This window comes from Macaca thibetana, chromosome 15 (assembly GCF_024542745.1).
Source record: "Macaca thibetana thibetana isolate TM-01 chromosome 15, ASM2454274v1, whole genome shotgun sequence".
NCBI lineage: Eukaryota > Metazoa > Chordata > Mammalia > Primates > Cercopithecidae > Macaca > Macaca thibetana.
The window spans coordinates 108,227,417-108,253,058 of NC_065592.1; the positions used below are offsets into that span (position 1 = coordinate 108,227,417).

At 44.4% G+C, this 25,642-nt stretch overlaps 1 protein-coding gene across 11 annotated transcripts in view; it reads left to right on the top strand.

Annotated features, from left to right (window-relative positions):
* The first annotated feature begins 1,058 nt into the window (after nt 1-1,058).
* CDC14B (cell division cycle 14B) overlaps nt 1,059-25,642 on the top strand; it is a 125,186-nt gene continuing 100,602 nt past the window's right edge. For 9 of the 11 annotated variants that reach the window (XR_007719904.1, XM_050761795.1, XM_050761798.1 and 6 more), the window contains exon 1: nt 1,482-1,670. Coding sequence is in view for 9 of the 11 variants with exons in the window: in XM_050761795.1 (XP_050617752.1) it covers nt 1,511-1,670 (160 nt within the window). In the remaining 2 variants the exon portion in view is untranslated. Of the gene's footprint in view, nt 1,671-25,642 lie in introns of all 11 variants that reach the window. The other 2 variants (XM_050761789.1, XM_050761803.1) reach the window with 2 other exon arrangements.

Sequence of the window (25,642 nt, forward strand, 5' to 3'; positions counted from 1 at the left end):
CTTCCTGAGGTGCTCTATGAAAATTTGCATTTCTGAGAGGCTTCCAAGGAGACTGACTCAAATTCACCTTTCTTTTCCCCAGGCTGGCAGTTAACTGCGGAACTGCAGGATAAAACGTTCAAGTGCTGGTGAAAAATAGGGACAGCTTGCAGATGTAAAATTGGGGGCCATGAAATCTTAACACTGCTTTCCAATCTTCTCACCCTTTTAGATGCTACCATGGACGTTTGTTTAAAGGCCCTCCAAAATGACAGTTTTTGGTTAAGTTCCAGGAAGATAGGGCATTATTTTAATCCAGTAGAAAAAGAAGAGGATATGACCCTACAGTGTGACAGATAAATTCAAGGACTAAATTTGCCCCTTGCGTCAATCCTTCACGATATAATCGGACGTGTCGACACCTCGGTATACACAGCAATGAGTGTATAAAATTACTGAATTAATGTGGGTGCTGGATTCCGAGATGAGAAACTGAGGTGCAAACCACCACGGTATATTGTGGTTCCACGGAAGTTTTATCGGGTCCTTAAGAAGCCCTTGCTTGGCCTCTTTGAACATAGGTCGATAAATAGAGCGTAGTTGTTTAAATAGTTCTACTAAAGTTCTGCAATTAACTCTACTTTAAATGTATACAGCTGCAGGTAATGTACTCAGGCCATACTCTCCCAAGCAGGCAGCCATGGCAAAAGTCCCTTTCTCTTGGCGCGAATTACAAGGAAATTCAAGAAATGCTTTAAGATATATACATGCCAAAGACCTGGAGTTAAGTTACTAGGGTGGGGCTGTGTAAATGTTTGGTGACTCACTAAAGGAAGTTGGGATGTGGGGTGCTGGCACCCGGAGCACACTGAAGAAACAGAAGTTGGGGGGCTGGCGAAGGTCGCTAGCACACTTTATCTCTGATTGGCGGAAGCCCTCAGAGTTTTCTTTATGGCGTCACCGAGTACCTGCCTGTAGAAAGGCCCCGTCTCCGTGACGTCACGCCGCGCTGGCCAATGAAAGGCCTCAGTCTGCGGGCCCCGAGGAGGGTTGTGGGCCCTTTTTTGTGAATGAAGCGCCACGGAACAGCCCTCCTGGGGTCCCCACGAGCCGCGTCCGGCTGTGCCCCGGCGCCTACGCAGCAGCGCTCGCGGCCGCGGTGGGCACGCACGGTTACCCCGGGCAGCCCCAGCCGCCAGCGGCAGCCCAGTCACCTCGGCCGCGCCAGCAGGCTGCGGGCACCTGGGGGCGGGCTGGGGGCGCCGGCCGCGGCAGGAGGCGCTGTAGAGAGGGCTGCGGCGCGGGTCCCGCGGCGGCCGCGGGAGGGAGCGGGGCAGGCGCTGTGGGCCGGGCTCCTCCTCCGGCTCCTGCGCGACCGCCTCCCGCCGGGCTCCGCCGGCGCCCGCCGTCCCCGCAGCGCCGCTCTGCGCCCGCCGCCCCGAGCGCCCGCGCGGGGCTGGCGGGAGCCTCGGCGGGCGCGCGGGCGCGCGGGGCCATGGTCGTGGCCCCCTGACGGGCCGCGGCCGCCTCCATGAAGCGGAAAAGCGAGCGGCGGTCGAGCTGGGCCGCCGCGCCCCCCTGCTCGCGGCGCTGCTCGTCGACCTCGCCGGGAGTGAAGAAGATCCGCAGCTCCACGCAGCAGGACCTGCGCCGCCGGGACTCCCAGGACGACGTGTACCTGGACATCACCGGTGAGCCGGCCGGCGGGCGCGCGGAGGGCCCCGGACGGCCGCACCCGGCGCGGGGCCCTGGCCCACCCCTCCGGGCTGCCCGGGGCCTCCGGGGCCGGGCCGAAACACTTTCGCCCCCACCCCCTTAAACGCCCCGGCCGCCACACCCCCTTTGGGAGCCTGGCTCCTGGGGAGCGCCCCCCGCCCCGAGTTTCTAGCTGCGTGGGCTGCGAGCTATAACTTTAGCCGGTGCACCCTCCTCCACCGGCAAGATGGACCGAGGGTCACCTTTCTAAGTTACAGGCGTCAGCCTGGCGTCTCGAACCTGCCGCTCCTCCCCGCGGGCTGCTTCTGAGTTCCTGTGGATTCCGCCTCCAGGGGTTACGAGTCCGGTTGGCCCTCGGGCGAGTCACAACCTCTCAATCAGCCCCAGAGGATTCCCCGAGCACGCTGACCGCGCCTGGCACGGGAGCTGCCCCTTTTTGGCGTTGGCCAAACCCCCGCTGCTCCGTAGCCTTGGGACCCCGGGGGCGCCGCGTTGCCCGTCCGGCGCGGAAGCCCGAGCCCCGCTCCCGGGCCTCCCGCGCCCCGCCCCCTAGCGCGCCCCCGCGCGCCTCAGTCTCCAGGGGTCTGCTCCCCGCCGGGGCCTCGAGAAGGAAGGTGTCACGTTGATGGCATTTGAGCCAGCCGGCAAGATGAATGCCCGGGTTGTCACTTTTGAGAAATCCCAGCCAGCCAGAGCAGGTAGCCAAGCAGCCCTTCGATAACTGTTCTGTTAGTGCTGATTCGACCGTTCTTGGAGACTCATATATCCAATTTGGCAGCTGTTAGGTTTGCTGGGATTGACAGTGACGCGTGTAAAGGCATTAAATGTGATGATGTATGTGCCAACGCTGTGTAAACAGCAGAGCTGTCCACGGTTTTGAGGGAATTGGCAGTCTGTTTTCAGTGGCGGGGAATGTGCCAACCTCGGTGCGTGGCGTTAATTAGAACTGTTTCCCGCCCCTAGCCTTTGATAAACCAGGTAAGCTGGAGTGGCGAGAACATTAAGTTGAAGTGTTGAGACAAACAGACGTTTAGGAGAAATAATATTCTAGGTTCATAGACACTCTGGAAACTAAGGTCCTTTTGAAATGAAGCTGAGAGCAGAGCAGGTTTTCTCGGCTTTCGTGGATGGCCCTTGGGAACCAGAGCGGGCAGAGGAAGGGGTTGCCCTGAGTACCCAGTCCCCCCGCGCCGATAGCTGCGGGGGGGTGTGCGGGAGGTGAAGCCTGCTGAGGCTGAGAAGCCAGGTCCCTCCAACGTTGTGCACTTCCCAGAAGAAGGCCTCACCGAGGACGGGTGGGGCTGGGAGCGGGTGGGCCTACACGTAGTTTCTGCCCGTTATTATTTATACCTCTTCAAAGGATCTGTGTTGAATGGAATTTAATTTTAAGACAATTAATGCATGTGCATGGTGCAGAACTCCAATTCTAAAGGTGCACAGGAGTACTTACAGAAAAGTTGGTCTCACAGCCTCCAAGTGTCCTTCTCTAGAGGCAACTACTCTTCCCAGTTTCTTGTGAAGCCTTCCAGAAATAGACTGTGCATGCATCTATATATGCTATATATTCTTTACCATACACGTGCGAGTAGCACACAACATGTTGTGTTGCACATTGTTCCATTTTCGTAGTGTTTCTTATTAGAATGATTGTTCTGAGTTGGTGCATACAAGACTGGCTTGATTTTAATTACCGCTTAGGCCAATGTACATACGGTTTTATGAATGAAACCATTAACGAGTACGTATGGATTTAAATGTATATGTAGATTTAAATTTTTTTAACCTATTTAGACAGTCCCTGTTGATGAACATTTAGGTTTTCAATCAGAAGGTTTGTGACGGCAAAGTCATTGGAGTAAATATTTCTCCTTGATGGAGATCAGATATGATGTGGCTAGCCTTTGTCAGGCAGTCACCAATTGATTAACTTCAGAAAAATATAACCAAGCAGAATACTGAGGAGAGGTGCATTATATGAAATAAAAATGCTATCAGAGGGCGGGCAACCCTCTTGGGTCCCCTTCCACGCTGTGGAAGCTTTGTTCTTTCACTCTTCACAATAAATCTTGCTGCTGCTAAAAAAAAAAAAAAAAAAAAAAAAAAAAAAAAATTCCTATCAGAGTGCAAGCCCTAATAATGGAAGGGTCCAGCTTTAATGTAACGGAGCTCCAGGGGAGTAAAGGTTATAGTCACCTTTCCCTGTGACTTCTCTAGGTCACAGTGATAGTCCTCAGTGATAGTCTGCAGTGTGATATACAAGGCCAATTAAAGTATCTTCAGATACAGAGTTTAGATTACTTTTTATAGGGCTTTTGGGGGAAGGCTTGAGGCCTGTCCTCAGCAAATGGCAACTGGTCCTTTCCTTCCCAATGTGTTTTTCCCTCTATTATTGTTTTCTTAATTTAAAAAGCAGTGCATGCACACTTCTAAAAAGTCAAATGAGTTTTTTCTTTTTTTTTTTTAGACGGAGTCTTGCTCTGTTTCCCAGGCTGGTGTGCAGTGGCTCAGTCTCGGCTCTGCCTCCTGGGTTCAAGGAATTCTCCTGCCTCAGTCTCTCAAGTAGCTGGGAATACAGGTGCCTGCCACCACGCCTGGCTAATTTTTGCATTTTTAGTAGAGACGGGGTTTCACTATATTGGCCAGGCTAGTCTTGAACTCCTGACCTTGTGATCCGCCCGCCTCGGCCTCCCAAGGTGCTGGGATTACAGGTGTGAACTTTCACCTGGCCTATCAAATGAGTTTTATGGAATCTCCCTCCCTTGGTAATGTTTTTCCTCCTTCAGTTTTCTGTGCACATTCAAGTTTCTGGAAATTGTGCCTTATCAGCAAGATTAGTTCTCTTTTTTTTGAGACGGAGTCTCGCTCCGTTGCCCAGGTTGGAGTGCAGTGGCGCTATCTGGGCTCACCACACCCTCTGCCTCCCAGGTTCAAGCAGTTCTGCCTCAGCCTGCTGAGTATTTGGAACTACAGGTGCATGCCCATGTCCAGCTAATTTTTGTATTTTTAGTAGAGATGGGGTTTCACTATGTTGGCCAGACTGGTCTTGAACTCCTGACTTTGTGATCCTCTCCAGCCTAGACCTCCCAAAGTGCTGAGGTTATAGGCGTGAACCACTGTGCCCGGCTGATTATCTTTTGATGGCTGCCATGTATGGCCAAATCATGATTTATTTAGTAGTAATAAATAGATGGTTATTTGGGAGTTTTCCAGTCCCTATTGCAAATGTCTGCAGTAGCATCAATGTATGTGTCTGTCTATATGTGTGACTGTATCTATAGAATGTATTTCTAGAAGTGAAAATGTCAGGCCAGAGTACATATGGACTTTATCCATTCCTCAGTGGACTTTTTGACTATTAGGAATAATGCTGCTGTGAACATTCATATACACGTTGTTGCATGGACATGTTTTCAGTATAACACCCAGGAGCAGAATGGCAGGATCACATGGTATCTCCATGTTTAATGTTTTAAGGAACCGTCAGACTCTTTTTGCAGAGTGGCTACACCACCAGCGTTCCTGTAAGCAGTGTACCAATTATTCCACATCCTTGCCAACACTTATTATTGGATTGACAAGATTCTTTCACAGTGGAGTAGGTTTGTAAAAATTAATGCATGTTGTCACTTCTGTCCACCCTGCCCTTCAATACATCATTTTTTAACTTAGCCCCTTGACATTTTTATTGCAGCCTATTTAATCTGTAAATTGAATTCCCATAGATCCCAGGATACTTCATGTGTGTGTATTTAATATAGGATGCTTAATGCCTATTTTTTTTCCTGTTGTCATTTGTTATACATCACTGTTGTTTAGTATCTAGCCACCCACACCCCTATACTGGGCATTTACTCTTACTAGGAGCAGACTAAGGGGTTTAATTCTCATTCCAATCCCATCCACCTCTCACCGAGCCATTCATTCACCTCTTGCCATGTGCAATGACATGAATTTTTTTACTTGAGCTGTACTGCTAGTTCAGTTTCAGTCTACCATGAAAACAAAAGGTCATAAAGACAATGTAGGCCGGGCGCAGTGGCTCATGTCTGTAATTCCAGCACTTGGGGAGGCTGAGGCAGGTGGATCACCTGAGGTCAGGAGTTCGAGACCAGCCTGGTCAACATGGTGAAACCCCTTCTCTACTAAAAATACAAAAATTAACTGGGCATGGTGGCATGCGTCTGTAGTCCCAGCTACTTGGGAGGCTGAGTCAGGAGAATCTCTTGAACCAGGGAGGTGGAGGTTGCAGTGAGCTGAGATTGCGCCACTGCACTCCAGCCTGGGTGACAGAGTGAAACTACACCTCAAAAACAAAGCAAAACAAAACAGGCAGTGTAAACTGTAAGCGTTAATGCTAAAAAGATGCTGAGTACAGATCAGAATGAGCTGTTACCAGTCTAGGAAACTGGAGGAAGTGGGGAGGTTGAGGAGGGTTTTCAAGGAAAAAATACTAGATTTTTCTATGAACCTCCTTAATGTCAGAGGTCTGAATCTTTTTTTTTTTTTTTTTTTGAGACGGAGTCTGGCTCTGTTGCCCAGGCTGGAGTGCAGTGGTGTGATCTCGGCTCACTGCAAGTTCTGCCTCCCGGGTTCACGCCATTCTCCTGCCTCAGCCTCCCAAGTAGCTGGGACTACAGGTGCCCGCCACCACGCCCAGCTAATTTTTTGTATTTTTAGTAGAGACAGGGTTTCACCGTGGTCTCAATCTCCTGACCTTGAGATCTGCCCGCCTTGGCCTCCCAAAGTGCTGGGATTACAGGCGTGAGCCACTGCTCCTGGCCCAGAGGTCTGAATCTTTATCTCTATTTTCCCATCCCTTAAATAGGGACCTCCATTCATGGCAGTGTACTTTTTCCTTTCCACAGGAAAAAAAAATTGAAAGACTCTAACAGTACTGCATATATCTATGTTTGATAATTTATAAGATGTAATAGTTGGTGCAGCACTTCAATTTATTTTACTATTTTTATTTTTTAAATTTCTGATTAGACTGGGAGCAGTAGCTCACGCCTGTAATCCCAGCACTTTGGGAAGCCCAGGTGGGCAGATCGCTTGAGCCCAGGAGTTCAAGACCAGCCTGGCCGACATGGCAAAACCCCTACTCCGGAGGCTGAGGTGGGAGAATCACTTGAGCCTGGGAGGTCAAGGCTGCAATGAGCTGTGTTCGTTCCACAGCACTCTACCCTGGGCAAAAGAGACATAGTGAAACCCTGTCTCAACAAAAAAAAAAGGAAAGAAAGAAAAGAAAAATTCGGATTAGTAAAGAATATTGGTGCCGGTGTGGTGACTCACGCCTGTAATCCCAGCACTTTGGGAGGCCAAGGTGGGTGGATCACCTGAGGTCAGGAGTTCGAAACCGGCCTGGCCAAGATGGTGAAACCCTGTCTCTACTGAAAATACAAAAATCAGCTGGGGCTGGTGGCGGATGCCTGTAATCCCAACTACTTGGGAGGCTGAGGCAGGATAATTGCTTGAACCCAGGAGGCGGAGGTTGCAGTGAGCCGCGATCGTGCCACTGTACTCCCTCCTGGGCGACAAGAGCAAAACTGTGTCTCAAAAAGAAAAAAAGAATATTAGTAATAGCTACTGGGTCTGCCATGATCTAACTTTTAAAGACTGTCTGTATTATCACAGCAAATAATTTTATTGGAGAAACACTAATTGAGGTCAAGATTGTCATTTTAAAGCACTGATTAATGGTGATATATTGGATACTCATCAAATAAACAAATACGGCGTTGTCTCCTCCCTCCCTCCTTTTTAGGATCTTTAAAATTCACAGCAGACATTAGGGAAAATTTATTCATTAATTCAAGAAGTATTTATTGCATGCCTACTATGTAAAATAGTTATGCATATTCATTGCAGTGATGGAAGTATATTTTTCTTGATAGAAAAGGAATGCTGTTATGTAGAACACTGAGTCAAGGAGAAAAATTGCTTTTTCTTCAAGAGTTTTGGGTTATAGTAGATTATTCGGTTTCAGGAATCGAAGCCCGTCATAGTGTGTAGTGTGCGTTTTTCTTCTTGCCTGTGTCTTGGTTCTCTACTTACACTTAAATGTGTCTGTAATGTGAATTTGTTTTCTTGATTTCTGTGCTTGCTTAATTCTTCAGCGTCTTCACTTCTGATACTCATGTTAGTCGTCTGCTTTAACTCTATTCCTTAGGCACTCCCAACACCACGTGCAGGCAACGATTTGACAGTTTCAAATGTCACTCCGTACTTAAGTGGACATACGGAGTAGCTGGGCGCAGACATGAAGGGCAGGTGGAATAATTGTGTTGCAGAAATGGCACTGATGCCAGGGAGTTGCCAGTCAGTGCAAATGGTAATTGCTCTGTGCTTTTGAATGGGAAGGAATGTCCCCGGTTTCTGTTAGGGTTAGGAAGAGCTGGACTGAAACCACACTGTGGATATTTAGGATGGAAGAAGGGCATTGGCGCACACAAGTGACATTTCTTGGAAGTTTCTGAGATAGTCTGTGGGAATCACTGAGTTGATAGGACAGATGTTTTGCTTTATAGGGGAAAGAATTTCAAGAGATCAAAACCCTCCACTCTCCCCTGTGAAGAAGCCAAAGGGCCCGAGATAAAATTGGGCCACATTGATGTAGTTTCTTTCTGGCAAAGCCATGGCTACCTGACTTTTACTGTTGCCGGCAGAGAAAGCTGCTTCACAGAGTTGTACATAAATGATTTATTGGACATCCCCTAGTTAGTCCCGTGCTACTTAGGCTAGGAGATGAATCATTACCTACTGAATTTTAGGAAAAGGAGCAAAACAAGTACATCATTCAGGTCTTCTGCAGGTCATGCTGTTTTCCAAATTGACTGTCATTAACAGCCCGTTTTCCAGATATTTTATTCATTCAACAAATGCATAATGAATTTGTGCAAATGAATACCTACTCTGCCAAGCATTCTTCCCCCTTCAAATGCTAAAAATAGAGCACTGCTAGAGATAGTCCCTGCTCTCATGCAGTTTATGTTTCCTGTGTTAATTGGGAAAACAACACTGGGAGGGTCTGAGGGAGAACTAGCATATAGAGTAACCATGTCGCATATTGTGATTGAAATCTTTAGGGAAGAAAAACTTTACTCAAAGAGTTTTTGAAGAGCCAATTCTATGAGGCCAACTACGCTAGCTGCTAGACACGAGGACACCGTGGAAACCTGGTCTCTGCCCCATCCCAGGGTTGAGCACAGGCGGGTTATCAGGAGCCTTTTGGAGGCTCGATGCTCTCATGGGCCACAGATTTGTTGTGAGAATGAAGTGAAGGGGATGCTTGTGAAGTGCTTGGTTTGATGCCCATTGATGGCCAGGGCTGCATCAGTGTTCTCTCCTGTCACACGCGTGACAGCAGCCGCGAGGACAAAGGGCAGGCTGAGGCACAGTCATCACGCCTGGAAGGGTTTCAAACTAAGAAGCAAACCTTCCTGTGTACTTGCACAAAAGGTCCAGTGAATCAGCACAGTGGAAATGCAATGTGTTCCTGTCTCTGCTTCTGAGAGGGAGCTCAGGGCAGAAAAGCTCCAGGCGAGGCTGGCTCCATACTTGTCAGGGCAGCGGAGGAGGTTTGGCGCCGTGGTGATCATCTTTTCTGCCTTGGGAGAAACGTTAGTTTCTCTTGAGAAAGATGCCCTATAAGAGGAGGAATAAACCAAAGCTGTTACTTCATTCTTGAGGCTATTGTTATGTATTTTCCTTCTCCTGAAGACTTATATTGCCTAAGATTAAATTGCAGCTAAGTTTATTGTTGGGGAGGTCTTCTTAAAGATGGGAGTCCCCTCTACCATGGGAGAGCCTGAGATAGAAAATAAAACAATATATGAAATTATTTACCGATAGAATATAAATTTTCAGAGTGGTTAATTTAAAAAATGCTGTTCTTGTATATGTTTTAAAATAGTGTTTCACAGACAATTATCCAAAAGATTTGAAACTGATGGTGCATATTATTGGCAGACAGGGCCTTTGTTTGTTTGTTTGTTTGTAAAACAAATTGCCTTTCAAAGGACGTTTCCATGCTTAATGTGTCGCAGAGACACAACTTATTTGGAAAGGTTGGGAGTAGGATATAAAGAAGAAATTAGATCTTTAAATCTATTTTTTATTACCCTGGGAAAACTGAATTTTAGTAGCCAGTATTTTTTGTTTTCCTTCCCATCTTAGCTTCTGAATATTTTTATTACCTAAGTAAATCCTTCACATTAAAATTGTTATAAGGATTTGTAAGTTGACATGAAAACATAGACTATTTGAACATGTCAAAGCCACGCCTCCTTTAGATCAGGCGCCTTTATGAATGAGGGAAGTAGGTGCGGGGTTGTTGAGGACAAATGTGGAAGAGATTGTATTAGAGACAAACAGACTGGTTCGCAGGAACTAACCAATCTTCAAATATTGTTTCTTTCCACTGTTTCATTTTTAGCTTCCAAAGTGAGTCATTTGATTTCTAGCGTTATAAGAAGAATTGACTTCCATATTAGGCAGGGATTGCTTTTGAAAACATTTTCCAAAATTGATGGTAACCTTCCTAAACTCAAGGATATTGAACTGGAATGTGTACATCTCATCTGGACTCTCTAGTTTATATGAAAGTTTTACGCCCTTTTCTCTCTTTTTTTTTTTCTATAGCTTTTCATGGATACTGCTCCAACAAAGGTATTCAGATCATTGACTACTTTGCAGTTCTTTTATATTACTTTAAACTGTAGAATTTCATCTGTTAGTTGTCGTTCTTGGTTCCGTGCTTTCCTGTTTGCTTGTCTTAATCTTAGGCAGCAGGTCAGTTTTCTGGAACGGTAGAGCAGCGTTGGCATGTTTATGACTTAAGTGGAAATCTGTCTTTATATGAAAGGTTTTGTTGGTTTCTGTGATGGTTAATACTGAAAGTAGTTTCTGTGATATTTTATTGGATTAATATGAATACCAAGTTTTGGGTGGTAGATATTTTTTGGTAATATTCAATTTTTCTTTTTAAATTGAATCTCACTTTCGTAGGCTCTTGTGGAAAGGGTACTCACAGTGAGTTGTTATAACTATAACAGCTACTCCTGATTTTTTTTTTTTTTGCGGTCATTTAGTTCTTTCTAGACATTTATTTGACTAATAGATTTATATCCTATTTACTGAGTTTGGCAAGAGGGAAATGTCATGAAATGCTAACTAGGGGAACAGGGTAGTGCTTCTATATTCTTTTTTTAATTTACAAAGTATTCTTGCTGGGTGTGGTGGCTCATGCCTATAATCCCAGCACTTTGGGAGGCTGAGGCGGGTGGATCACAAAGTCAGGAGATCGAGACCATCCTGGCTAACATGGTGAAACCCCATCTCTACTAAAAATACAAAAAAGTAGCCAGCCGTGGTGGCAAGCGCCTGTAGTCCCAGCTACTTGGGAGGCTGAGGCTGGAGAATGGTCTGAACCTGGGAGGCAGAGCTTGCAGTGAGCCGAGATTGCGCCACTGCACTCCAACCTGGGCAATGGAGTGAGACTCCGTCTCAAAAAAAAAAAAAAAAATAAATACATAAAAAAGTATTCTTATTCACTTTGACTTTCAAATGCCTCAGATATGGGCAGTAAGCAAAAAACAAATCTGAATGGGCGTGGGCGTGTGTGTGTGTGTGTGTGTGTGTGTATGTATCTATATATCTTTCCGATTTAAAACAATTCTAACTTTAATCTCTTGGTCTTTTATACAGTTTCTTTAATCTCAGCATTGTTTATATTCTAGAGGAGCAGTTCTCTTAGAGAATGCTTCATTCACCAGTTGGTTCACAAATTTGGTCCTATTCATTGTGAGTCTGAAAAGCTGAAGAAGCTAGGCTGGATAAATTCTAGTTGCATAAGATCACATATCAACTTCATTTCTCAGGTAGTTCAGTTTTATACTATTAAAATTTGGTTGGCAGTGTACTTTTTACAAAATAAAAACATCTTGTTCCTGATGTCTGTGATATTTATTGTTCTTTCAAGTTCTCATTTGAAAGTAAAATTACTTTCTTGGCACTGCTTTGTGGTTTATGACATTGATCTTTTTATATCCAATCCATAATGCAATACTATCATTACAGATTCTGAATTCTGCAAAGCCTTCTCTCAATTTTAGGACCATGTCAGCTGAATCATTCTTTGGGTTTTGCTCATTTATTATTTGTATTTATGTGAATGGTGCTATAGAATTAATTAATGTATCCATTCAACAAGTATTTATTGAGCAACTACTTGAATTGGGCCAAGTGTTACTAAAGAACGGAGGGGAAGGGATGTGAAGATTTATACATGCCCCTTTTCCCTGAAGACTGAGAAAGAATACACTCTTAAATCATCATCTCAATGAAGACAGGTAATGAAAGAATTAGTCATGTAGTTTTGCTCTTTTCTTCATTTAAATAGCATCAGTTTGAAAGAATTGTGTGTTGGAAATGTCACTCGATCATTCCTATACAAAATGAATAATTTGGACTGGGCGCAGTGGCTCATGTCTGTAATCCCAGCACTTTGGGGAGGCCATGGCGGGCGGATTACTGTAGGTCAGGAGTTCAAGGCCAGCCTTGCAAACATGGTGATGCCCCGTCTCTACTAAAAGCACAAAATTAGCCAGGCGTGTTGGCATGCACCTGTAATCTCAGCTACTCAGGAAGCTGAGGCAGGAGAATCGCTTGAACCAGAGGTTGCACTGAGCAGAGATTGCACCCTGCACTACTGCCTGGGTGAAAGAGTGAGACTCCATCTCAAAAATATATATATGAACGAATAAGTTTTCCAATATCTGGTGAAAATAATCTGTCTTATGGTGTGTCTTTTCTTTGTGTGTGTGTGTGTGTGTGTGTGTGTGTGTGTGTGTGTGTGTGTTTTAACCTTTAAAAGAAACAACAGGGAAAAGGGTCATTTTGGCATGTAACTGATCATATATAAGTATATGTTAATAATTCACTGAAAGCCCTGTCTCTACTAAAATATATCTAAAGGAAAAGGTCTACATTTCAATTAATTCTACGTCTCTAATTTGGATCTCTAGCTATCCCAGAGGATATAATTTAAAATAAGATTTCTTGTTTATTCTCGGTAAGAAGTAATTACAGAGCACCTTTAAGATGAGTATTGCTTCTTAAATTGAAGGCACTAAAGATAAAGATTGCTAAATATTTCGGGAACTAGATTTAATTGTGTGACTTGAACTGAAAAGCATTCTAATTTTCCATTCATTTATGGGTGCTGGGGAAGAACTGCTTTGACATGAATGTATAATAGAATTTGAATGTCGGTCTTAAATTTTGGGGAGTTGTTCTCAGTTTGCTCTTGGAATTTATTATTGTAATACTGTCATTAGGTAGCTTGTTGGAAGCAGCTAATATGTGAAAGTGAAGCATCTTAACATGTATCTCTTTTCTGACAATGAACTGTCAAAAAAGCTTTGAGTTTAGCTAACAAACACAACTGAGGCTGGGATTTTTTTTTTTTTTTTTTTTTTTTGAGACGGAGTCTCGCTGTGTCTCCCAGGCTGGAGTGCAGTGGCGTGATCTCGGCTCACTGCAAGCTCCGCCTCCCAGGTTCACGCCATTCTCCCGCCTCAGCCTCCCAAGTAGCTGGGACTACAGGCGCCGCCACCACGCCCGGCTAGTTTTTTGTATTTTTAGTAGAGACGGGGTTTCACCATGTTAGCCAGGATGGTCTCGATCTCCTGACCTCGTGATCCACCCGCCTCGGCCTCCCAAAGTGCTGGGATTACAGGCTTGAGCCACCGCGCCCGGCGAGGCTGGGATTTTAACTCCACTATTAATATATTCTAATTTTAAACTACTGTAACTGAAAGGGCGTACAGCACTAATTCAATCCAGATACGTTTGAGTGCGTTTGATAGTCTCATCCTTGCAACAGCTGCTGAAAAAGATGTGGTAGAGATTTCAGACTGGACCACTGACGTCTGGGAATTGACACTAGCACGCAGACTGGGTCAGGCAAGGTATAGCCTGGTGCCGCCAGCTGGTTTGCATGGAAGACCTTATCCGTAAAAGTCAGAGAGAGTCAAACAAGATGGGTGCCTCTGAATGAATGGGATCCTTGGAAAGGAGGTTTGAACTAGGTTTTAAAGATTCTCATATTTTCCCCTCCACAACCAGAAGGAACCGTTCTGGATCACAGCAACGTAAGAGTCTGCTTTCTGCTTCTCGACAGCGCCATTGCCCCTGTGGTGGCAGTTGTGTGGTGGGTGATAGCTGGGAGTGGGAATGGACTCTACTCCAGCATGAGGGAAAGATTCTTTTCCAGCTTCCCCAGATCCATCCCACATTGCTCTTGTATTCTGCCACTAACAAGCATTAAGATATCACATTAAACCTGAAGTAAGGAACAGCTTTGCTCCAAAATGAAAAAAAAAAAAAATTTAATGAAATCTGTCTTACTGAGGAAGGCAGGAAAAGGACCTCAAAGCATCCCTTATCCATGGGGGCCTTTTCAGGTAGCATTGATCAGATTTTTAGAGCTTAAATTTATAGATTCAGAAGACAACCATTTCCTGCCACAGTGCTAACAGAATTTTTTCTTAATATGAGAGTTTTGGGAGTTCTGAAAATAAAGATATGTGGGATATTCTGAAAGCTAACCAGTAATTCCCAATAAACTCAGATCTTTTTTTTTTTTTTTTTAATCAAAGCTCTGGATTAAGAATTCTTAGGCCGGGCGCGGTGGCTCAAGCCTGTAATCCCAGCACTTTGGGAGGCCGAGACGGGCGGATCACGAGGTCAGGAGATCGAGACCATCCTGGCTAACACGGTGAAACCCCGTCTCTACTAAAAAATACAAAAAACTAGCCGGGCGCGGTGGCAGGTGCCTGTAGTCCCAACTACTCGGGAGGCTGAGGCAGGAGAATGGCATGAACCCGGGAGGCGGAGCTTGCAGTGAGCTGAGATCCGGCCACTGCACTCCAGCCTGGGCGGTAGAGCGAGACTCCGTCTCAAAAAAAAAAAAAAAAAAAAAAAAAAAGAATTCTTATTTAAATTTTTTTTTTTTTTTTTTTTTTTTTTTTGGGAGACATAGTCTTCCTGTCTTGGCCAGGCTGGCATGCAGTGACACAGTCATAGCAGCCTCCATTTCCTGTACTTGTGATCCTCCTGAGTAGCTGAGACTACAGGTGCACGCCAACCTGCCCAGCTAATTAAAAAAAAAATTTTTAGTAGGCAGGACACGGTGGCTCACGCCTGTAATCCCAGCACTTTGGGAGGCTGAGGCGGGCAAATCATCTGAGGTCGAGAGTTCGAGACCAGTCTGACCAACATGGAGACACCCCGTCTCTACTAAAAATACAAAATTAGCTGGGCGTGGTGGCATGTGCCTGTAATCCCAGCTCCTTGGGAGGCTGAGGCAGGAGAATCACTTGAACCTGGGAGGTAGAGGTTGCGGTGAGCCGAGATCATGCCATTGCACTCCAGCCTAGGTAACAAGTGCGAAACTCCATCTCCAAAAAATAAAAAAAAAAACAAGCACACAAAAAAACTTTTTTTTTTCCCCGAGACGGAGCCTCGCTCTGTCTCCCAGGCTGGAGTGCAGTGGCGCGATCTTGGCTCACCTTCCGGGTTGACGCCATTCTTCTGCCTCAGCCTCCCAAGTATCTGGGACTACAGGCAACCGCCACCACGCCTGCTAATTTTTTTGTATTTTTTAGTAGAGATGGGGTTTCACCATGTTAGCCAGAGCAGTGCTGGGATTACAGGCATGATCCACTGCGCCCGGCCCAAAATAACTTTTAGTAGAGATGAGGTCTCACTCCGTTGCCCAGGTGGTCTAGAACTCCTGGGCTCAAGCTATCCTCCTGCCCAGGCTTCCCAAAGTGCTGGGATTACAAGCATGAGCACTGCACCTGGCTGGAACTCTTGGTTTAAAATGATTTCAGAGAACAAATAATATTTTTTTTTTTTTTTTTGAGATGGAGTCTTGCTCTGTTGCCCAGGCTAGAGTACAGTTGTGTGATCTTGGCTCACTGCAACCTCCGCCTCCCGGGTTCAAGCGATTCTCCTGCCTCAGCCTCCTGAGTAGCTGGGATTACCACATGTCACCACACTGGTTTATTTTTGTATTTTTAGTTGAAATGGGGTTTTGCCATGTAGACCAGGCAGGTCTTGAACTTTTGACCTCTGCCCACCTCAGCCTCCCAAAGTGCTGGGATTACAGGCATGAGCCACCATGCCCGGGTAACAAATATTATTTTAATATGGAGACTTATGAATGTAAATATTAAGTTTTGTCCTTTAATGGTATAAAAGCTATTTTTTAGAAAAAGCTGATTTTTTGGGTACCTGTTACACATCCCATTGAACGTAACACAAGCAGTGCTGCTTTGTTGTAACTATTTGTTTTTGAAAAAAAATTCTTTTTGAGGCAAAGTTTCGCTCTTGTTGCGCAGGCTGGAGTGCAGTGGCTCAATCTCGCCTCACTGCAACCTCTGCCTGCCGGGTTCAAACGATTCTCCTGCCTCAGCCTCCCGAAGTGCTGAGATGACAGGCGTGAGCCACCGCCCCTGGCCCTTGAAATATTTTACTGAAACTAAGTAGGCACATATATGTCTGCAGTCAGTGTCTTGCTTTGCGTTCCCCAGAACAGATGCTGAGTCAAGGGTCCAGTGCAAGTACTTCCTTGGGGAGTGATCCCAGGAAGCACTCACAGGGGAGTGGGGAAGTGAGATGGTAAGGAAAGGCTAGCCACAAATGGCTCATTATCAGGCAGGTGACTACTGTGGGAATGGAGTTAGAGGCTGCAGGGGAATCCTGGGAGCCAGTATAGGAGACATGCTGCAGAGTTATCCTCCCTGAGGGTTGAGGGTGTGGGATATTTATATGCCAGTCACTTACCCCTGCTTGAGGCTTGGCTGGGGAGTGGGGAGTGATCATTTTCAAGTCCTGTGACAGGAGGCAAAATGGACTCTTTAGGCCAGAGGAAGCCCTGAAAGAAATACTGGTGCAATTGGAAATTGTGCTACAAGTGGGGAGGAGATATGACTGGTTCTTAACAGCACCTGCTGCATTCCATTACGTTATCGTTATTTTTTTCCTCTGTGCTCTTAGTGCTATTATTGTAAGTTCTTAGCTGGTTCCCTCTCAACCATTATCCCTAAATTGGATGTGTTACTGTCACTATGTTGTGTCCTGGTAGGGCATTTTTGACAGTGAATGTTGAGAAAGCATATGCATGTGACAGGGCGGATTTGTTAGAAGCAATGGAAAGGTGAGTACTAAACTGACTGTTTAAAATGCAAGCCTCGGCCGAGCACGGGGGCTCACACCTGTAATCCTAGCACTTTGGGAGGCAGAGGTGGGTGGATCACCTGAGGTCAGGAGTTCGAGACCAGCCCGGCCAACATGGTGAAACCCCATCTCTACTAAAATACAAAAAAAGTAGCCGGGCATGGTGGCACGCGCCTATAATCCCAGCTACTTGGGAGGCTGAGGCAGGAGAATCGCTTGAACCCGGGAGGCAGAGGTTGCAGTGAGCTGAGGTTGCGGTGAGCTGAGTTTGCACCATTGCACTCCAGCCCGGGCAACAACAGTGAAACTCTGTCTCAAAATAATAGTAATAATAATAATAATAATAATAAATAAATGCAAGCTTCACGAGGCCTTTTCAAGGAAATGTTTAAGGAAACCAGGTAAAGATAAGTATGCAATTAAGGACTGTTGGAAGTTGTGTGATTTTTATGAAAGGCTTTATAAACATCACTGTACTTGGAGGTTTGACTAACAGTTGTGTGACTAGAATTATGGCCAGTGACAGGTCCTGACTTCAGTGAATGCGGAGTGACTGGAAAAGCTGAGCCATTGCCAGTGTAGCATGCCAGGAAAGGATCTCCACAGAGACTGCGGATTCCGTTCAAGTTCCATTTCCAGGAACTCCTCGTCCTCAGCTAGACAGAGTGTGTGCCTGTAAATTCGACCACTTTAAGTCTTTTATTTCGAACAAGGGCAGATAACAAATACTTAGGTACTCCTGGGAATGTTTCAAGGTGGATCTACTGGTTTAATTGTTTCAGGGTTTCTAATCTGTGTGTCACATGCTTACACGAAGCTAGGCAGTAGGGAGATCACAGGTTACCACGTGATATCACTCGGTGCTGTTTACTATCAGTACCTTTTTGGATGCTTTCCTCGCTATTAAAATCTTGTGCAGTGCCTTTTCATTTTTTCTTCAGAGATAATTCAGTCTGTTCTAGTGAAGGGGAAAAATAAGTCATACTGCTAATCTTGTAAGAAGTGGAATTTAACATGCTCAACTTTCACATGGGATCAAGATTCAATAATAAAAGCCTTGACATTGGAAGCATAATAATTTTAGAAATAATTTTTCTGCAGTTTCTCGAATGTCCGTGGGCAGCATTTAGAACGTGTTTGACTAAGTAGTGCCGGTCTTCCTCCCTTTTAAGCCTGCACTTGTGGTGCAACCAGGTTTCTAGTTTCATGACGCATTTATCATTGGCCTACGCCTGGCCCTTGGTTCAGCTTCCTGTATTTTTCAGACGTGACCAACTAGACAGCACTATACCTCTTCACCTAGAGTTGCTTTCTTTTTCTAAGTTTTTCATTTCATTTTATTTTTTTAATAGGTAATGTATGCATGTAGTTTAAAATTCAAAAGATTTACAAAAGAGTAAACAACATAGACTAAGGCACTTTCCTGTTTTCCCTCCCCATAATCTGTCAATATTACTAACGTCTTGTGTGTCTTACCAGAGATGTTCTGTGTATTTACGTGTGTACGTGTGTGTGTGTGTGTGTGTGTGTGTGTGTGTGTGTATGTTTCCATCTCCTCAAATTACAGCACATAATTCTCATTGTTCTGCATCTTGGCTTTTTCACTGCTCTTAGGGTTACTCAGTGAGCACAGAATTGGAACAAAGGGAGATGGACGATCTTAACGGATGGTTAAGCTGCTGGTTTCCATCCAGTAGCTGGCTGGAGGCTGATGGTTTCAAGCTGCTCTAAGTTGAGATGTGGTGATAATAGCCTTGGTGTAGTCAGTGTCTCTTCAGTGCTAAGGCTCATGCTAAACCTGTGTCTCTCCCCAGCCCACAAATAAAGTTTCTATGATATAGGTGCTCATTACTTTTAAAAAAAGAACGCAGAGAGGAAAAAAAAAATCATCAGTGATCCTAATAGCATAAAATAGCTAACTCCAGTAGTTAGGTTAGACTCGGTTGTGTGGTGATATAGTTTGGCTTTGTCCCCACCCAAATCTCATGAATTGTAGCTCCCACGATTCCCACAGGTACTGGGAGGGACCCCGGTGGGAGGTCATTGAATCATGGGGGCAGGTCATTGAATCTTTCCTGTGCCGTTCTCACGATAGTGAGTAAGTCTCATGAGATCTGATGGCTTTATAAAGGGGAGTTTCCCTGCACAAGTTCTCTTCCCTTGTCTGCTGCTATGTGAGACATTCTGCCACGATCCTGAGGCTTTCCAGCCACGCGGAACTCTGAGTCTATTAAACCTCTTTCTTTTGTAAATTACCCAGTCTTGGGTATGTCCTTATCAGCAATGTGAAAATGGACTACTATATGTGTTAATAAAAAATAAGACCCCCAGATCTCAGCAGCTGAAAATACAGATGTAATTCTTGTTTTTTGCAGAGGTGCTGTGCTTCAGCAGGGAACTGTGCTTGTTGTGACTGCTTGGGGAACATGGGCTGATGAGCAGCATCTTCTCAGTATTACCGGTCCCTGTGCAGAGGGAAAAGAGCTGTGGAAGGTCTGGAATTAACATTTAGATGCCTTTTTCCACTCATAGCTCACTGGCCAGAAGTAATCAAATGGCTCCACCCAACAGGCAATGTGCCTGTTAGGTAGGGAGCCAGAAATATTTGGTGAACAGCACTAATGACTACCACAGTTAGGTTTTTTTTTTTCTTTTTTTTTTTGCGACTGAGTCTCGCTCTGTCACCCAGGTTTAAGTGCAGTGGCGCGATCCCGGCTCACTGCAAGCTCCGCCTCCTGGGTTCATGTCATTCTCCTGCCTCAGCCTCCCAAGCAGCTGGGACTACAGGTGCCTGCCACCACACCCAGCTAATTTTTTGTATTTTTAGTGGAGACGGGATTTCACAGTGTTAGCCGGAATTATCTCAATCTCCTGACCTAGTGATCCGCCTGCCTCAGCCTCCCAATTTTTTTTTTTTTTTTTGAGACAGTGTCTTGCTCTGTCACCCAGGCTGGAGTGCAATGGCGCGATCTCGGCTCGGGGGTTTAAGTGATTCTCCTGCCTCAGCCTCCCAAGTAACTGGGACTACAGGCACCCGCCACCACACCCAGCTAATTTTTGTAGTTTTAGTAGGTGGGGTTTCACCATGTTGCCCAGGCTGGTCTCAAACTCCTGACCTCAAGTGATCTGCTCCCTTGGCCTCCCAAAGTGCTGGGTTTACAGGTGTGCCATGCCCAGCTCTTTTGTAAGTTTTTTTTTTTTTTTTTTTTTTTTTGAGATGGAGTCTCTTCCTGTCACCAGACTGGAGTGCAGTGGTGCAATCTCGGCTCACTGCAACCTCTGTCTCCCGGGTTCAAGCAATTCTCCTGCCTCAGCCTCCTGAGTAGTTGGGACTACAGGTATGCACCACCACGCCCAGCTAATTTTTATATTTTTAGTAGAGACGGGGTTTCACCATGTTGGCCAGGATGGTCTCAATTTCTCTACCTCGTGATCTGCCTGCCTTGGCCTCACAAAGTGCTGGGATTACAGGTTGTGAGCCACTGCACCTGACCCCACAGTTAGGTTTTTAGATTGTTCAGAGCATGTTTAGATACACAGCTATGTGTATAGAGAAATACACTTACTTTTTTTTTTGAGAAGTCTTGCTCTGTCGCATACACTTTCACATCAACAAGATAAATATTCCAAGTACTATTATATCATTACTTTTTTCCTATTTCATATAATGTAGTGGAATATTTTATTGTCATAAACACTTCTAAACATGGATATCTTTTTTTAGTGGATGCATACTGTTCCATTATATGGTTGCATAATAATCTATTTCCTTGTGTGTCCTCTACTGAGCAAAATGTACATAAATTCATTTGCATAACATTGGGTAGAAAATTTTAGGAGTTGTGGACACCATCCCTAGCCAAGCCATGGCTTGCTGTTACAGTTTATGGGTTATAAACACAAGCGCTAGGCCGGGTGCGGTGCCTCATGCCTGTAATCCCAGCACTTTGGGAAGCTGAGGTAGGTGGATCACTTGAGGTCAGGAGTTTAAGACCAGCCTGGCCAATATGGTAAAACCCTGTCTCTACTAAAAATACAAAAATTAGCCGGGCTTGGTGGTGCACACCTGTAATCCCAGCTACTCGGGAGGCTGAGGCGGGAGAATCGCTCGAGCTTGGGAGGCGGAGGTTGCAGTGAGCCAAGATCGCACCATTGCGCTCCAGCCTGTACGACAGAGTAAGACCCCATCTCAAAAAACAACAACAAAAAAAAACATAAGCTCTGTTTAGAATACTCTCTCCTTATCCCATTAATCTCCCTCATAAGATACCTTTTAATAACTTTTTACACTTGATATTTTGGTAGGTAAATAAATTCACATGGTTCTGAGAATAAGTATAAAGTGAACAGCCTCTCATCAGCCCCTCCTTGTCCTCATCCGTCCAGTTCTTCTCACTCCTGCTATCCCTCACAGATTTTAAGTTTTCATTTCCCTCCAGAGTTTTTTTTTTTTTTTTAATGTATTTGCATAAAATAGATAATTTTTTTTTTTTGTAGTAGAGATGGGCTCTTGTTATATTGTGCAGGCTGGTCTCAAACTTCTGGCCTCAAGTGGTTCTCCCACCTCAGCCTACCAAAGTGCTGGGATTACAGGTGTGAGCCACCATGCTCAGCCAAGATTCTTTAAAAAATTATTATTTTACCCTTTTTATTTTGGGATAAATTTAGATTTATAGAAAAGTTACATTTAGAAATAATGGCCGGGTACGGTGGCTCATGCCTGTAATCCCAGCACTTTGGGAGGCCAAGGTGGATGGATCACAAGGTCAAGAAATTGAGAGCATCCTGGTCAACATGGTGAAACCCTGTGTCTCCTAAAAATACAAAAATTAGCTGGGTGTGGTGGTGCGCGCCTGTAGTCCCAGCTACTTCGGAGGGTGAGGCAGGAGAATCGCTTGAACCTGGGAGGTGGAAGTTGTAATAAGCTGCGATCGCACCACTGCACTCCAGCCTGGCGACAGAGAGAGATTCCGTCTCAAAAAAAAGAGAAGAAAAGTTACAGAAATAATACAGAGAGCTCACCCAGTTTCCTGAAATGAAAACAGTTTATGTTGCCATAGTGTATTTGTCACAACTAAGAAGCTAACATCATTGTGAATTATTAGCTAAACTCTAGATTTTATTTGGATTTCCCCAGGTTTTTCATTAATATCTTTTTTCTGCTCCTGGATACAGTCCAGGACACTACATTGCATTAAACAGATTCTCTTCGAATTGAGAGATAGCTTGTGCTCCACATGGCTCTGCACTTACTGTTCTCAACTGATGATGTCATAATTCATTGATTCCAAAATCCAATATAATGTTACTATTATTTTTGCTTACTTTTTTTTTTTTTTTTGAGACGGAGTTTCACTCTTGTTGCCCAGATTGGAGTGCAATGGCGTGATCTCGGCTCACCACAACCTCCGCCTCCTGGTTCAAGTGATTCTTCTGCCTCAGCTTCTCCAGTAGCTGGGATTACAGGCACCCACCACGATGCCTGGCTAATTTTTTGTATTTTTAGTAGAGATAGGGTTTCACCATGTTGGCCAGGCTGGTCTTGAACTCCTGACCTCAGGTGATCCGCCCACCTCGGCCTCCGAAAGTGCTGGGATTATAGGCGTGAGCCCCCACACCCAGCTTTAAGTACTTCTAAGAAAGGAGAAATGCTGCCAATTATAATTGTAAGTTACTGGTTATAAGATATGGCATAATTTCAGAGATATTCAAATGTGAGAAAAGTACATTTTAGATTTGATGGAATATGATACATCTTGGAAAGATTTCAACTTTATTTCACAGAATTTTCTCATTATTTTTGTACGTACATAGAATTTCACTTTATAATATACAAAAGATCTTTAAGCAATCCCTTGTTGATGCTCATCTGGATTGTTTTCTGTCTTTAGGTATGAAAATGCTGTATTTAATAATCTGGTACCTATATGTCATTTCACATATATACAGATGTGTATCAGAGTGGCATTCCAAAAGTGCACTGCTGAGTTAGAGGTATATGTATTTGTAATTTTGATGGAAGATCTACCAATTTACAGTCCCACTAGCAATGTATGAGAGTACTTTTTTTTTTTTAATAACGTCACAAATAGGCCGGATGCAGTGGCTCACACCTGTAATCCCAGCACTTTGGGAGGCCCAGGCAGGTGGATCACAAGGTCAGAAGTTCAAAACGAGCCTGGCCAAGATGGTGAAACCCCATCTCTACTAAAAAATATAAAAATTAGCTGGGCGCAGTGGCAGGTGCTTGTAATCCCCACTACTCGGGAGGCTGAGGCAGGAGAATTGCTTGAACTCGGGCGGCAGAGGTTGCGGTGAGCCAAGATCGTGCCGCTGCACTCCAGAATGAGACTCCATCTCAAAAAAAAACTTCACAAAGTGTGTTACCAAACTTTTAGATTTTTGTCAATCTAATAGGTAGAAAATTAGAGTCTCATTTGTATTTCATTTGTATTTTCATTTGTATTTCTCTTTTGAGTATAGATTGAGTTTCTGAAAACTGGCCATAAATATTCTTTGTGCATCGTTCTGTTGGGATATTGGCTGTTTCCAATTTTTATGTTATTATCTGTGATGAATTACAAATGTATTTTCTTTTTGTCGTTTACCTTTTGATTTGCTTATACTTGGTTAGTGCTTCGTGTTTGCCACACAAAGTTTATAGCTGACTCTGTTACTCTTTTCTGTTACGGCTTCTGGATTTTAAGCCATAATTGTACTCAACAGATTTATTGAGGAGTTCCTCTATGTTTTCTTCCATTTCTCCCATCCTAGCCTTCACACTATTGTCCTCATGAATTTTACTTTTACATATATTATAAATCTGTTACTTTTGTTAATTACTTTTGTCAAAATAATCGTCTTTTAAATGAGGACAATACTTAAACATTTGTCCACGTAGTAGTTAGCATTTCTAGGGCCATTCATTCCATGGTATAAATACAGATTTCCAGCTGGCATTTTCCTTCTACCTGGAAGACGTCTTTTAACATTTTTTAGGGTGTATATCTGCTAGTGATGAACTGTTTCCTTCTGAACGTCTAAAAATGTCTTCATTGTGCCTTTGTTGTTGAAGATTTTTGTTTAGTGGTGAACTCTAGGTTTACATTTTTCATTTTTTTTCTTTCAATACTTTAAAGATGTTTCTCTCCTGTTTTGTTTGTTTGTTTGTTTGTTTGTTTTCTTTCCAAACAAGGTCTTTCTTTGTTACCTTGGCTGGAGTGCAATGACACAATCTCGGCTCACTGCAACCTCTGCCTCCTGGGTTCAGACGATTCTCCTGCCTCAGCCTCCTGAGTAGCTGGGGTCACAGGCATGTGCCACCACGCTCAGCTAATTTTTGTGTTTTTAGTAGAGACGGTTTCACCATGTTGGCCAGGCTCATCTCGAACTCTTGACCTCAGGTGATCCACCTGCCGCGGCCTCCCAAAGAACTGGGATGACAGGCGTGAGCCACTGCGCCTGGTCCTCTCCTGTCTTGTCGCTTGTCCTGTCTTGTCGCTTGGATTGGTAGCAACAATAAATCTGATAGCCTTCTTTGTTTCCCTGTGTATAATATTTTTTTTTTCTCTGACTGCTTTTAAGATTTTCTCTTGTTGGCTTTGAGCAGTTTGTGATGTGCATTGGTGTGGTTTTCTTTATGTTTCATGTGCTTGAGATTGGTTGAACTTCTTGGATCTGTGTGCTTACAGAATTCATCAGTTTAGAAAGCTCTCAGCCATTATTTATGTAAATATTTTTTCTGCCTCCTTCTCCTTAACATACAAATATCTGCTTATTAGACCATTTTTACGTTATTGTACAGCTCACTCTTATGCTTTTTTTTTTTTTTTTTTTTTTTTAAAGATAAGGAAGGTCTCCCTCCGTTGTCCAGGCGGGAGTGTAGTGGTATGATCATAGCCCACTGCAGCCTCGACCTCCTGGATTCAAGTGATCTTCCCACCTCAGCCTCCTGTAGCTGGGACTACAGGCACACGCCACCACTCCTGGCTAATTTTTGTATTTTTTGGTAGAGACAGGATTTCACCATCTTGTCCAGGCTGATCTCCAACTCCTGGGCTCAAGCAATCCTCCCTCCTTGGCCTCCTAAAATGCTGGGATTATAGGAGTGAGCCACTATGCCTGGCCTTCACTTTTTTGTATTGTTTTCCCCTCTCTTTTCATTTGTATAGTTTCTAATGCTGTGCCTTTAAGTTCACTAATCTTTTCTTATGTCTTATCTGCCATTAGTCCTATCCAGTGTATTTTTCATCTCATAATTGTAGTTTTTATTTTCAGAAAAGTTCAGTTTGGGCCATTTTTATATCTTTCATGTCTTTTTTTTTTTTTTTTTGAGATGGAGTCTTGCTCTGTCTCCCAGCAAGCTGTAGTGTCATAGTGCAATCTCGGCTGACTATGACGTCCGCCTCCTGGATTCAAGCAGTTCTCCTGTCCAGCCTCCTGAGTAGCTGGAACTACAGGTCTGCACCACCATGCCCAGATAATTTTTGTATTTTTAGTAGAGACAGGATTTCACCATGTTGGCCAGGCCAGTCTCAAACTCCTGACCTCATGATCTGCCCCCCTCAGCCTCCCAGTGCTGAGATTACAGGCATAAGCCACCATGCCCAGCCTTTTTTCTTTTTTTTAATAGCAGCTCTAATTCATATACCATGCAGTTCACCAACTTAAAATGTATATTTCAATGGTGTGTTTGTTGAAAGTT